Here is a 12,402-nt window from a genome sequence, read left to right as displayed (position 1 = left end):
CTATTTGGCGTAACGTCCTACGCGGACATGCTGACCTTAATTTATTCAAGGATATAGTCAAGTCCTTGCTACGGAAAGACGGTCCATTCTAGGCTTGAACCCATGACGGGCAAGTTATTGAGTCGTTCGAGTTGCCAACTGTACCACGGGGCCGCCCCAAACCTTGCTAAGTATCACATCAACATCTTCAACTCGATAATGCTTCATGAGAAACGTTTGTATTTAGCTGAGAAAAATTCGTGGACTCAATGCTATTGGTGTAGCTGAAGAAAACATCATCAATGATGTTTGATCTACATATGCTTGATGACAGATGTGGAATAATTAATGAAAGCGGCCTTAAGGTGTGGTAATGAAATGCCTTAGACATCCTTAAGATGCGGTTATATTTCAAACAAGCCCGTGAATGGTATGCGTTGTTACTTGAATGGAGTAATAGATTCAACGTTTCCAGGTTTAGATAAGCTTCTGAGAATCGGACAATAATCCACCCAACTCCAATATAACAGTAATGTTCCGTATCCCTGTTCATTGTGCTGATTCACTTCAGGTCAATCAGACTATGGAGCTGATCTAGTACTAGTTCAAGCCCTGAATTTAGTCACTGTATCTTTTACTATTCCTGGAATTAAGAGTTTGCTTGCAGCTTGTTACTGAATTTCTACTAATTACAGTAGAAAATTCGCATGTCTAATCTCCAGTTTTACCGCAGTTATGATCTAACGATTAAAGTTTATTTGCTGAATAGAACTAATGAACTTATCTTGCTGTAAAGCATCTTGCTTGTACGACATTCGAACGAACATTGAATTGCTAAATCAATCATCAAGAAGTAAATATAATAAATTGCACTTTAATTTGGACTTCAATACTTCAATATTTGCAACAATTAAATTTAAAGTAAGAACTTGTAAATCCTGAAATAGTGCCCAAGCTTACACCAACAACAATCAAATGAAATATTCAAAGAGAATTATGTGTTACTCAACCAAAAAAAAAAAAACAGGTTAATCATTTCCTCCTCCAACACTCCCAACACTGACCACAGTTGCCAACACACTCGTGCTGGCATTACGATACGGAACCATCAATTCTACGGCGAAACGATATGACCATTACCGGCGATGCTATCAAGAAAAACCTTTTCCTTCCTTCAAACCCACCCTCACCGGCTTCCACTCCATCCACACTGTGGGATAATCAAACCGAGACCGAGGGATAAAAACGCCAGCAAACGGTACCGTGTCGCTTGCCTTTCACCCAATCAAAATGGACAACGCCGGTATGCCCAAAATACGCATCCTGCAGCTGTACGACCTTATACCGTGCCGATACCACCGGTGGTGGTTTTGCTGCGTAGTTCACCCTTTTTTTTTGGTTGCTTTCCTTCTTCTCTCCACCACGGAAGAAATGGCTTGAGAAACATATTTTTTAACGAACAAACGACACACACACCCGCTGCCGAATGTAGGAGGGGTTGGAACCCGGGTCCCTTTACGTCCGATTTTCCGCAACATCGCGTGAATGACGCGTGTATTTTCGTGCTGGTGACAATCAACTGCTCGGTCGGGTTTCGGTTTATGGAGCGAGGAAGGTAAAAAAAAAGGTAGCAAGGAGGTACGGACCATAGTGACCGTAGCTGATGAGAGGAATGTGCTTGCAAAATATACAGCCATTGGGTGTGAGTGTGTGTGTTCCGTAAAAAAGGGGGAAGCACTATAAGAATTTTGAGCTCAAAATAAGCTTACGTGTGTGAAAGTAGATCACTCACTTCATCAAAAGATGTGTTAATAAAGCTACCTTTTACATTTGAAGCGTTTCCTCGCCACTGGAAGCGTTTACGCCCTGAAGTATGCAATACGCATCACAGAAAGTTTCAGTAGTCGTGTTACTAAGCGATTCACTATTGAATCGTACTTATCGTGCTCTTATTATTAGTTCACTCATCTTATCAAACGACGGAGGCTATAGATTACTTTAATTGGAGAAAACAACGAAAGATAACTAACGAGAGCAGTAAGTTCGAACCCGATCATAACCAACCATATACAAGCTTTAAAACGGACATGCTAAGAAGGTTATTGTTTTTTACCTTCCCGTTCCTCTCTAGTATCTTGGTCCATCTTGGTCCATCGATAGGTTTACGTACAAAGAAAAGCACACCTATTCACATGGTATTATGGCAACAATGCCTTGCGAATCTTACCAGCCCGCTCCGCACGACGCTGAGAAACGCATTCTTATCAACGGTGTGTACCACCTTTCGAACAATAAAACGGAAAGACTTATTGGATTTGCTGCCTAATGACGAGACAACGACGACCAGCTGGTCGAGTGGTTCAGCGGTGATACAATACACTACAAATCAAAGCTTCGTAGTTTGATTGATAACATCAGCACCAACTTACACCGGACGGATGATGCGATAGTTCGTTGGCAGTATAAAGATTGTCCAGCAGCAAATGAGAATAATAGTAAAATGTTTCTTGGCACAAAAACTAAACAATATAATCACTCCTCTAAACACTGTGCTCCGCTAGAAAGAAGTGACCATCGAAGCGTACCGGATGTGTTCCATTGATGGGGCGCGTGTAATGGGCCAGATAAAGCAGCTATTAGTCATTTGATTTTGTTCTTATTTCCGGTAACCATTCGTGAAGAGCATACGCATACTTCAAAGGTAACTTTATTGGCACTTGTTGGATATATTGCCGTCTCAAAGTGTGTCGGATTCCCCGCAACGCTGTGGTCCAATCAGCGCTCTGTTTGTACCATATATGGAACCTAACGATCAAGCAGATCAAGATGGATCGATTTAAACAGTATAGAAATCTAAAATCTGTTTAAATAGTCGTCTTATCGGAACAACAAAGTAAGATACCAAGTAATGAAGTATGCAAGTAATGTATGTAGCCGTGTCGTACTCTGCTAAACAATGACACAGTAAAAATTCTACTCCAACAATGTCCAACATTCACGTTGGAAGGAGTGTGTCTGAGTCTGTTTTGACGCTTTCGTTGTAGCGAGGAATCAGCTTCAGTTGGGCAGACCATGGAAAGAAACACGCCAATTGCGACCACTTCAAATCTGTGCGCTGTGAGGTCTGGCTTCACGGGGTAAGAATTGCAGTGCACTTGACGGCCGATGCCAGTATCTTCCCGATAACGACCTGCTTCAGGCTATAAAAGTGCTGCATCCTTCATCAAACACGTAACAGTGCGTTCGTAACCGTAAGTGCGACGCTTTGTGAGGGATTTGGGACAGCAACAAAACACACGCTTAAGCAGTGAAATAGTGAACAATGGTGAAATGGGTTGGAGTGTTAGTGCTAGTTGCCGTTGTTGCAGCTGCGGATGAACCACACAAAGTGGCTGAAGGTGAATTTTGGTGTACCACGTGGTTCGATCGTGTGGACTAAATCCTTGATTTGACCGTTTTATGCTATCCGCAGGCAAGAAAGTGGTATGCTACGTGGGAACGTGGGCCGTCTATCGGCCCGGCAACGGACGGTATGACATCGAACACATCGACCCGTCGCTTTGCACTCACCTGATGTACGGGTTTTTCGGCATCAACGAGGACGCGACGGTACGCATCATCGATCCGTACCTCGATCTGGAGGAAAACTGGGGCCGCGGTCACATCAAGCGGTTCGTGGGGCTGAAGAATGTGGCGCCGGGGCTGAAGACGCTCGCCGCCATCGGCGGCTGGAACGAGGGTTCGCGCAAGTTCTCCGCAATGGCGGCCAGTGGTGAGCTGCGGAAGCGCTTCATAAGCGACTGCGTTGCGTTCTGCCAGCGGCACGGGTTCGATGGAATCGATCTGGACTGGGAGTATCCGGCCCAGCGGGACGGCAATCCGCTGATCGATCGGGACAACCACGCCCAGCTGGTGGAGGAGATGCGAGAGGAGTAAGTGATTGTTGGAAAGGACAACGCGCCGCTCTGTCGTCTGTCCATACTTACTCGCGTGCTGGTTTTCAGGTTCGATCATTACGGTTTGCTGCTGACTGCGGCCGTCGCCTCGGTGGAGTTTTCGGCCGGCGTATCGTACGACATACCGCGCATCTCGAAGAGCTTCCACTTCCTCAACGTGATGGTGTACGATATGCACGGCGCTTGGGATAGTTACTGCGGCATCAATGCTCCACTGTACCGAGGGTCAGCCGACACGACGGACAGGCTGGGCCAGATGAACGTGAACGCTAGCATCCAGTTCTGGCTGGCGCAGGGTGCACCGGCCGAGAAGCTGGTGCTTGGCATTCCCCTGTACGGGCGAAGCTTTACGCTGGCCAATGCGGCCAACACGCAGATCGGAGCGCCGACGGTCGGTGGCGGGACCGCTGGACCTTACACGCGCGAACCGGGCGTGATGGGCTATAACGAGTTTTGCGAGAAGCTGGCCACGGAGGCGTGGGATTTGCGGTGGAGCGAGGAGCAGCAGGTACCGTACGCGGTGCGCAACAACCAGTGGCTGGGGTACGATGATCTTCGATCGGTTCAGCTGAAGGTAAGGATCGAGATGAGCGTCATAACCACCGACAGGTCTAAAGATGCTTCTTGCTGTCTTTTTTCTCCCATTTTTAGGTTAAGTACCTGCTGGATCAAGGTTTGGGCGGTGCCATGGTTTGGTCCCTGGAGACAGACGACTTCCTTGGAGTGTGCGGTGGTGGACGGTACCCGCTGATGCACGAAATTCGTTCGCTCGTTAATGGTGGTACGCCGAGTACAACGACTCAGCCACCATCTGTCGCACCGACCACAACCACTGTCGCACCTGGCACCACAACAACCACTCCTACGGGGGCAAATCCGGGCACGACGCAGCCTCCAACGAGCGATGCTCCGAATCATACCACCACCAGCACTACTACGGGGGCAGCTCCGGGCACGACGCAGCCACCATCTGGCGATGGTCCGTGTGCCGGCGGGCGGTACGGGTTTGTGCCGCATCCGACCAACTGTGCCCGGTACTACATCTGCCTCACGGCGGACACGTACTACGAATTCACTTGCCCGCCGGGGACACTGTTCGATCCGGTGCTGCACATCTGCAACTGGGCGGATCAGGTCAAGTGTCCGAATGAGTAATTGAGCAGATGATTAGAATTAGAGACGTTCTCTTGTGTTAATAATATTTATAATGAATTTTATGATAAGCTTGGATGGTCTTGTATTGCAATAATTAATGTTTAAACAGTATCCGAAAGAAAGTAATTAATGTTAAAGCTATTTATATAGCTTTTGATGTCGTGAAAACTGAAGGTTTAGTGACATTCTTTTTTTTCATATAATAATTTTGGTCGGACTAGGCCTACCTAAGCAAATATTGAGCTTGGGGTTATCGATGGCTTATTCGTTTACTCATACCAACTGAAGTGATGGGATGGGATAGTTTCTTCGCGGGGTTTGATCGCAGGACGGGTATGTTGTTCTCTCTCTATCTCTCTCTCTCTTTCTCTCTCTCTTTCTCTCTCTCTCTCTCTCTCTTTCTCTCTCTCTTTTATCTCTCTCTCTCTCTCTCCCACACACACACACACACACACACACACACAGAGTCTAAATGACTTCTAAACGGAGTCTAAACGACTCGAGCACATCGACGAAAAGGACTCCCTTTAGCAGTCGGTAAATGAGTGACACATTTTAAAAATAACAAAAAAAGATTCTGGCACCAGCTGTTGGTGAGTTAGTAGGTAGCGGAGCTTTCCTTCCCCAAGCCCACATATTAGGCTTAAACTACTGGAAAATCGAATATCCATAGAAAAAAACGAAAGCTCCATGGCTTCATTAGTTTGCTCAATAGATGGCGTATTACAACTCATCATTATATTGCTGTCCTTTTCTTGCAATGTGTTTCGACAAGCTTCATCTAATCATGACCTATATAGCCATCTAACTTTCCGAGCAAAAATATATATGAATGGTCGTGTGGTTAGATACGTGGATATCAACAACATCGACTATTACTCGAATCTCACTTGCTTCTGTACAAATGGTTCATATTAGAATATTATTTTTTTATCGTATCGTATCGCCGTTCTAGTTCTAGCGATGCATAACTTCAATGCGAAACCATATGACAGTACAGAGGGAAGAAGAAAGCTTTCAAAGCAATGATAAGGCTCCACTGGTGGGGTATCCCACCAACAGATGGCGTCACCAGCTTTTTTTTGTTATTTTTAGAATGCATCATTCGTTCACCGTCAACTAAACGTCTTTGTACATTCCATTTAGGTTGAGAGCTTGAGTCGTTTAGAAGCCGTTTGGTGGTCGTTTAGTGGATTTGTGGCACTTGGGTTGGGTCTGGTTCTGGTTGCTAGTGATTTCCATATGTCATATGGAGTTTACTGCTCATTTGGAAAATGGTTTTAGGACAGTATTATGAGAAAATCTGTGATCTTCGGTAGGATAAATGAAAAATCGGTAGTTTTTTGGTTGAATCGGTAGACATATCAAAAATCGGTAGGAATACAGATAAATCGGTATTTCTGGTCACTCTGTCATCAACGTCAACAGAGTTTGACATGTTTACAGGCCGCTCCGTGTATGCGTGCCCTCGTGTGCCTGTGTGTGTGTGTGCGTATGCGTACTTTATTCTGCTGCTGCACCCCCTTCCGAGAACAACATCGCACAACGTCGTCAGCTGTATAGTGTGTGGCAGGGAAAAACAATACCGCAGCATTGTGTAGCATAAAGAACTCGCCACCCCGATGCGGGCTGCCAATCGACAGTGCTACCACATCATGTACTGCTGCTGATTGGAAGCGATTTCAAATCATAAGCATTACGGTAACCAACAAGCCAACCAGAAAGCATTGCCACCCGCAGAATGTAGCGATCGATTGCGGGCGTCTGGATTGCGGAAAGAAAACAAGCAACGGGCCTTCGTGGCAAGTGTTCAAGTGCTTCGTAAGTTAGCAGGCTCAGGCTGAGTCATCGTTTAGAATCGAACGCAACGTAGCGTGTCTGTGAGTGCCCCCTCCTCGCGAACGGCCGAGCATTTTAGCGCTCTTATCAGCTCGTTTAGCAACCATCAGTGCGCGTTTTTTTGCTGCTGCTACTTCTTCCTCCTGTGCCGAGATTAAATGTTTGTTGTACATATTTTGATTATATTGTTTTCCTTTTTTTGTTGCAGAAAATCAATCAGCGCGAACAACTAAGAGAGAGACGAATCGAACGAACAACCCAACAAACATACAAACCCACAACGGAGTGGGAAGGGAGGCGTCTGTACTGCTGCCATAGAAGCAGGAAGATAAAAGAGAGCACCAGCAAGAGCAAGCGAGAGCGAGCACAGAGTTGAATGCAAAGGGCTCGCGTTCCGTCCACCGGACGACAGCAGAGGATGAGCTCGACTTACCCGTCCGGCCCGATCGGTGTCCGGCTGATCAGCTACCTGTCCGCCAAGCTATGTCCCCGGCTGCAGGTCAACCGCGTGCTGTGGTTCAAATGTTCCGTCCTCGGGCTCACGTACCTGGCCTACACCTGCTACCACATGACGCGGAAGCCGATTTCGGTGGTCAAGTCGGTGCTGCACCGGAACTGCTCCACCGTGACGCTGCCGCCCGAGTTCGTTACGCCCGGGGGTGGCGGCGGGAGCGATCCGACCGTCCCGCCACCACTGCCAACCGATGGCACCTGGTGCGACTATGCGCCGTTCGATCAGCCCGACTTTAACTCGCTGTTCGGGGCGCTCGATTCGGCCTTTCTGTTCAGCTACGCGATCGCCATGTTCTTTGCCGGGTTCATTGCGGAGCGCGTGTCGCTCCGGTACTTCCTTGCCCTTGGGATGGCATTTTCGGGCCTGTTTTGCTACCTGTTCGGCATGGCGAAGGTGTACGACATACACGCGCTGTGGTACTTCGTCGCGGTGCAGGCACTGGCCGGCATGTTCCAGACGACCGGCTGGCCCGGCGTCGTCACGATCGTGGGCCGCTGGTTTGGCAAGTCCAAGCGGGGGCTAATCTTTGGCATCTGGAACAGCCACACCTCGATCGGGAACGTGCTCGGTACGCTGATTGCGGCGCACTATGTGGAGCGGGACTGGTCGATGTCGTTCGTGGTGCCCGGCTTTGTGATGGGGCTGTGTGGGTTTCTGATGTTTCTGTTCGTGGTCGAGCGGCCGGAAATTGTCGACTGCCAGGAGAAGGTGGCGGACTATGCCCAGCAGCAGCGCGGCTCGTCTGCCGGGTCGAGCGTCCGGCGGATGGACGATTCCGTGAGCGATGTGGAGGATTCGGGCGTTAGCGCGGAACAGGTAAGGGAAAGAGAAGCTTTTCAAGCGTTGTTTGATATTTGTGTCCGTTGTTCATTAACCATTTTGAATGTAGAAAAAGAAAGCGACATAGATTAATAGATTTATTCTTTTCTTTTTTATCATTCTTTTTTGTCGCTCGCTTTTTTCTCGTGCTATGCTGTGTAAAAAATTGCCTTTTATTGTGCGCCATTGCGCCATTCCAATCGCAGGACAATGTTTCGACCAGAACCTTACGCGGCAGCTATTACTCTGTAAGTGCATGATGTTTGTAACCATTTTGGGGGTGTAAATTTGGTGTTGTCGGAATTTGTTCTAATCGTGTAGCGCACGGACAATTATAAATCGAGCACAGTTAATCCATTTTTAAGATAATTCTTTAACACATTAGCATTAGAATTAAGTGCTTTTTTGCGGCAAAATTACTCTAAATGCCATCTTTCAACCTCCCTTGCAGGAAATCAACGAACGAACGCCCATCCTCGGCAGCATTAACCGTGCACCACCGCAGCACGATGCGATCGGATTTTTCGGCGCGCTGCGCATACCCGGCGTGATCGAGTTCTCGCTCAGCCTGTTCTTCTCCAAGCTCGTCAGCTACACATTCCTTTTCTGGCTGCCGTTTTACATTCAACACTCTAGTAAGTACACCTCTTCCATGTATGAAACATGAATTTGAACATTTTTTCCATTATTTTTTGTAGCTTCCATGGGCGCCAAGCTGTCGGCGGACGTATCGACGGTGTTCGATATCGGGGGCATTGTTGGTGCAATTGCGGCCGGCATGCTGTCAGACGCATCCGCCATGCCGGCGACCACCTGCACGGGCATGCTGGCGATCGCTGCACCGCTGGTAAGTGTCACCAGTGGCAATCAAAAGGCTCATCTTGAACGGTTTTCGCTGCATTTTCTGCTTTCCTCACACCAAAACAGCTACTTATCTACCGGTGCTGGGGCAGCGTTTCGCTTTCCGTCAACATACTGCTCCTATTCGTGGTCGGGCTGATGGTGAACGGACCGTACGCACTGATTACCACCTCGGTCAGCGCCGAGCTGGGGCAGCACAGCTCGCTAAATGGCAACTCGAAGGCACTCGCCACCGTCACCGCCATCATCGATGGGACGGGCTCGATCGGGGCGGCCATCGGGCCCCTGCTGGCGGGCATGGTGTCCGGCTGGAACAACGTGTTCTACATGCTCGTCATATCGGACGTGCTCGCGCTGGCCATGTTGCTGCGCATCAGCAGCAAGGAATGCTCCAGGCGCAACATCAACCGACGCTACAACGTGCGCATTGAGTGATAAAGGGGGGAAGAGGAAGAAGGAAAGGAAGGAATTCGAATTCGCGCACAAAGGTCGCGGTGGGTTTCGTGCGCGTGTGTACAGTTTTTACAGCTAGCTCTCGATATATACACAATATATGGTCTGATATTTTCGAGCACGAAACGCGGGGGAAAAGGGGGGAAAGAGGATACAGTGGGGTGGGATTTGCTTTTTTTTTATCATTAATGTTTGGTGCGTTTTTTTTCGCCGCCTGCAGTCGATAAGTATAAATAAAAGCTCTTTAAACACTGGGTGGTCTCATCTTACAACAAAAAGTACTTTGTTTCGGTTCATTTTCATTCGGATTTCACGACAAGCGATGGCTTTTCTATTTTTCTTTTATTCATTATTACGTTAAAATCACAGCAGTCTTTTAATGATAAACTTGTTCAACTGTTTTTTGTGGTTTGATTTGTAAGGGGGAGCTTTTTGTTCTCTCTTTCTGTCCTGTTGTTGCTTTCTTTTGCGGGTGAAGAGGCGCTATTTGCTTGTTTGTTTGTTTTTTGCTATTAGTTATTAGGTGTTCTCTCCCTTTTCTCTCTCTCTATTGTCCACTGCTTGATGGTTGCCGGGGGGGTGGCGGCGTGGAGGGGAAAACCTGGCCAATTTCAAGATGTGTTAGTAGTTTGAGCGCTTAGTTACTTAGTACAAGCGAAGTGTTTGCTGTTTCGTTTCTTATTGCAGCTTGTGTACATTCCAGTAATTTAGTTATTTTGTGTCCATTTTTATGTTTCTGATTCTGTTATATTGTTTGTTTTGCTTTAGGGCTGTTGTAGGAAGGGTGGTGTAATTCTGTGTGTGTGTGTGTTGTTGTTTGCATTTATTTGTATTTGTTTGTTACTTACTAATTTAACCATTAATCCATCATTTTGTGGGGCTGTCTTTTGTATCTTCCTCTTCATCTTCTTCTTCTTCTACTATTTTCTCTTGCTCCTTGTCCTTTCGCTTCCGCTTGTAGCTGTAGTCAAAGTAGTAAACGCAGTAGAGGGGTTCATCTATATGGAAAAAATACTATTTAGCCAACTAGGCGAGCCTATTCAGTATGCAATTTGTATGTGTGTAGGGGGGGGGAGGGAGTGTGTGTGTGTATATATGTAGGCTAAACCTAATCACTTACATTCGAATGTTTTGACGCTTGCATCTTTCCTTTTTTCACCCTCTTTTTTTGATCCACTTCTTTCTTCTTCTGTTTTCTTAACTTTCTTTCTTTCTTAACTTGTTCGTGTGTTGCGTTTTTCATCCAAACAAACAGCACAACGCTTGTGTGGCGCAGTTTTATCATTGCTCCCTTTTGCCCTATTTTGCCCTGCCGTGTTTGTTTTTCCTCTCCAACCTCCAACGATCCCATCTATTTGCACTTTGTGTTCGCGCACCAATGCGCCTTTGCCTGCGCCAAGACCACACTACTACACTGCGTCCCTTCTGCTACGATGCGTACACGATTTGTTTTTAGCTACGCTACATACTACACGCTCTACAAACTTTAGGAGATACAGACAGACCGGTTGCTTGCTTGCTTTTTGTGTTTGTTTAGCTTCCTTTTCCCATACTTACTTGTATTGGTTTTCATTTAATGCTAAAGTTTTGTTTGTTTTACTGTTTTTTGCTTTTTATAGTTAGTGATTTTTGTGTTTTACCTCTTTCAGTTGATTTGTGCTTGCGGGCTCGTGGGAGCCGCCCCTTTTCCAGTTTTACAAAACAGCAAACAGAGTGAGTGACGACACGCTTTTGTGGTCGGGGCCGGTGGTCCCCTTTTTTCCGGCCGGACGTATTCCGACACATTACGACGACAATCAATAAATATAAATTTCTCGCGCTATTCAGCTCGCACCCTTTTTACAGGGGACGGGTCACACCACCGGCTCGCTTTCTTCACCCCACTCATCATATTTCACACCACGTGGAACAGTCATTAGTTTACATTTGCTTTAGCTTTTTTGTGTGTGTGTGTGTTCACTTTTCTTTTTTTTTTTTTTCATTACATCAGGAATGTCCAGTTCAGTTGGTTTGCTTTGCTGTAGAGTCTCTCTGCTCTGCCCACCATTTTATGTGTGCCCACATTATTCACATAAATTATTCTTTTTTCTCCCCTCGGCGGGCGTTATGTTGTTTGATGCTTGCATTTTGACATCACACCGCACATCACAACACACAGCTCACACGAGGTGGCACAGTTACACACATTTGGAATGTATTCGCTTAGAAATTGCACATTATTGGTTCAGTTTGTGTGTGTATGTGTGTTTCTCTCTCTCTCTGTGTGATTAAAGGGACACAAATCATCACAAATAGTTTTGTTTTTTTTTCTGTTTGCTCCGTTAATGTTGTTAGGAATTAATTGTTGCTTTTGCTTTTGCTCCCCGCCCAATTGTACAGCTTGTGTTGGGCAGCACCTGCAGCCCTCTCCCCGTGTTAAGGCTCTACACCACCCAGCATCGACATGTTTCGAAAGCATTGCACGCCTACATCATCCCGCACTTCTGCTAAAACAAGGCTATGTGTAACACAAAACCAACTGTACGAGATATCGATTGCACAAACAAGCGGCGGCTCTTGCGACAACCGAAAGCCGGAGATCGTTTTGATTGATGACTAAAACACGATCGTCCCCCCCCTGTGTCCCCCCCCCCCCACCCCTTCGCCCATGTCAGACTGACCGCCGCTTTTTCGACAGGAAGGTTGGAAAGGTTTACACAGTAGTAGGATACTTTGCACCATCTTTTGGAACGTATCTTTTGCCGTTTTGGATTAGCAGCATTTGAACACAAACAGTTTGTTTTTGTTTTGTCTGAGCTGAATCACTATCGATTAAATAAGTCTTTC

General features: G+C 46.8%; 2 protein-coding genes and 1 long non-coding RNA gene across 5 annotated transcripts; 2 read left to right on the top strand and 1 right to left on the bottom strand.

The window, feature by feature from the left end:
* Window positions 1–3,167: 3,167 nt before the first annotated feature.
* LOC120951096 (chitotriosidase-1) lies at window positions 3,168–5,163 on the top strand. Its single transcript, XM_040369625.2, has 4 exons — window positions 3,168–3,377; window positions 3,452–3,911; window positions 3,984–4,509; window positions 4,587–5,163. The coding sequence occupies exons 1-4, from the start codon at window positions 3,302–3,304 to the stop codon at window positions 5,088–5,090; spliced, it is 1,566 nt and encodes a 521-aa protein (XP_040225559.2). The 5' UTR covers window positions 3,168–3,301; the 3' UTR covers window positions 5,091–5,163.
* A 1,418-nt stretch (window positions 5,164–6,581) lies between these two features.
* On the top strand, window positions 6,582–9,854 carry LOC120961626 (glucose-6-phosphate exchanger SLC37A2). 3 transcript variants are annotated; one of them, XM_040385494.2, is made up of 6 exons: window positions 6,583–6,911; window positions 7,138–8,259; window positions 8,469–8,510; window positions 8,714–8,897; window positions 8,961–9,109; window positions 9,190–9,854. In XM_040385494.2, the coding sequence occupies exons 2-6, from the start codon at window positions 7,306–7,308 to the stop codon at window positions 9,556–9,558; spliced, it is 1,698 nt and encodes a 565-aa protein (XP_040241428.2). In that variant the 5' UTR covers window positions 6,583–6,911; window positions 7,138–7,305; the 3' UTR covers window positions 9,559–9,854. The 3 variants fall into 3 exon arrangements, with proteins under 3 accessions (XP_040241430.2, XP_040241428.2, XP_040241429.2); XM_040385495.2 differs by having other exon boundaries at window positions 6,583–6,970; XM_040385496.2 differs by lacking the exon at window positions 8,469–8,510 and having other exon boundaries at window positions 6,582–6,911.
* Window positions 9,855–9,899: 45 nt separating this feature from the next.
* On the bottom strand, window positions 9,900–12,202 carry LOC125906915 (uncharacterized). Its single transcript, XR_007452250.1, has 2 exons — window positions 10,425–12,202; window positions 9,900–10,177 (listed from the first exon to the last, which is right to left on the bottom strand). It is a non-coding gene; the product is annotated as an uncharacterized LOC125906915 (long non-coding RNA).
* Window positions 12,203–12,402: the final 200 nt, after the last annotated feature.

This window comes from Anopheles coluzzii, chromosome 2 (genome assembly GCF_943734685.1).
Source record: "Anopheles coluzzii chromosome 2, AcolN3, whole genome shotgun sequence".
Classification (NCBI taxonomy): domain Eukaryota; kingdom Metazoa; phylum Arthropoda; class Insecta; order Diptera; family Culicidae; genus Anopheles; species Anopheles coluzzii.
The sequence above is the reverse complement of the archived record's forward strand: the minus strand, read 5'-3'. Positions and strand labels throughout refer to the sequence as shown.

Excerpts from the sequence above, each read along its gene's own strand:
- LOC120961626 (XM_040385494.2), top strand. The coding sequence starts at position 7,306 with ATGCAAAGGGCTCGCGTTCCGTCCACCGGACGACAGCAGAGGATGAGC. Across the intron at positions 8,260-8,468 it reads CGGGCGTTAGCGCGGAACAG|GACAATGTTTCGACCAGAAC; the intron begins GTAAGGGAAAGA and ends TTCCAATCGCAG. Across the intron at positions 9,110-9,189 it reads TGGCGATCGCTGCACCGCTG|CTACTTATCTACCGGTGCTG; the intron begins GTAAGTGTCACC and ends ACACCAAAACAG.
- LOC120951096 (XM_040369625.2), top strand. The coding sequence starts at position 3,302 with ATGGTGAAATGGGTTGGAGTGTTAGTGCTAGTTGCCGTTGTTGCAGCT. Across the intron at positions 3,912-3,983 it reads GTGGAGGAGATGCGAGAGGA|GTTCGATCATTACGGTTTGC; the intron begins GTAAGTGATTGT and ends GCTGGTTTTCAG. Across the intron at positions 4,510-4,586 it reads TTCGATCGGTTCAGCTGAAG|GTTAAGTACCTGCTGGATCA; the intron begins GTAAGGATCGAG and ends TCCCATTTTTAG.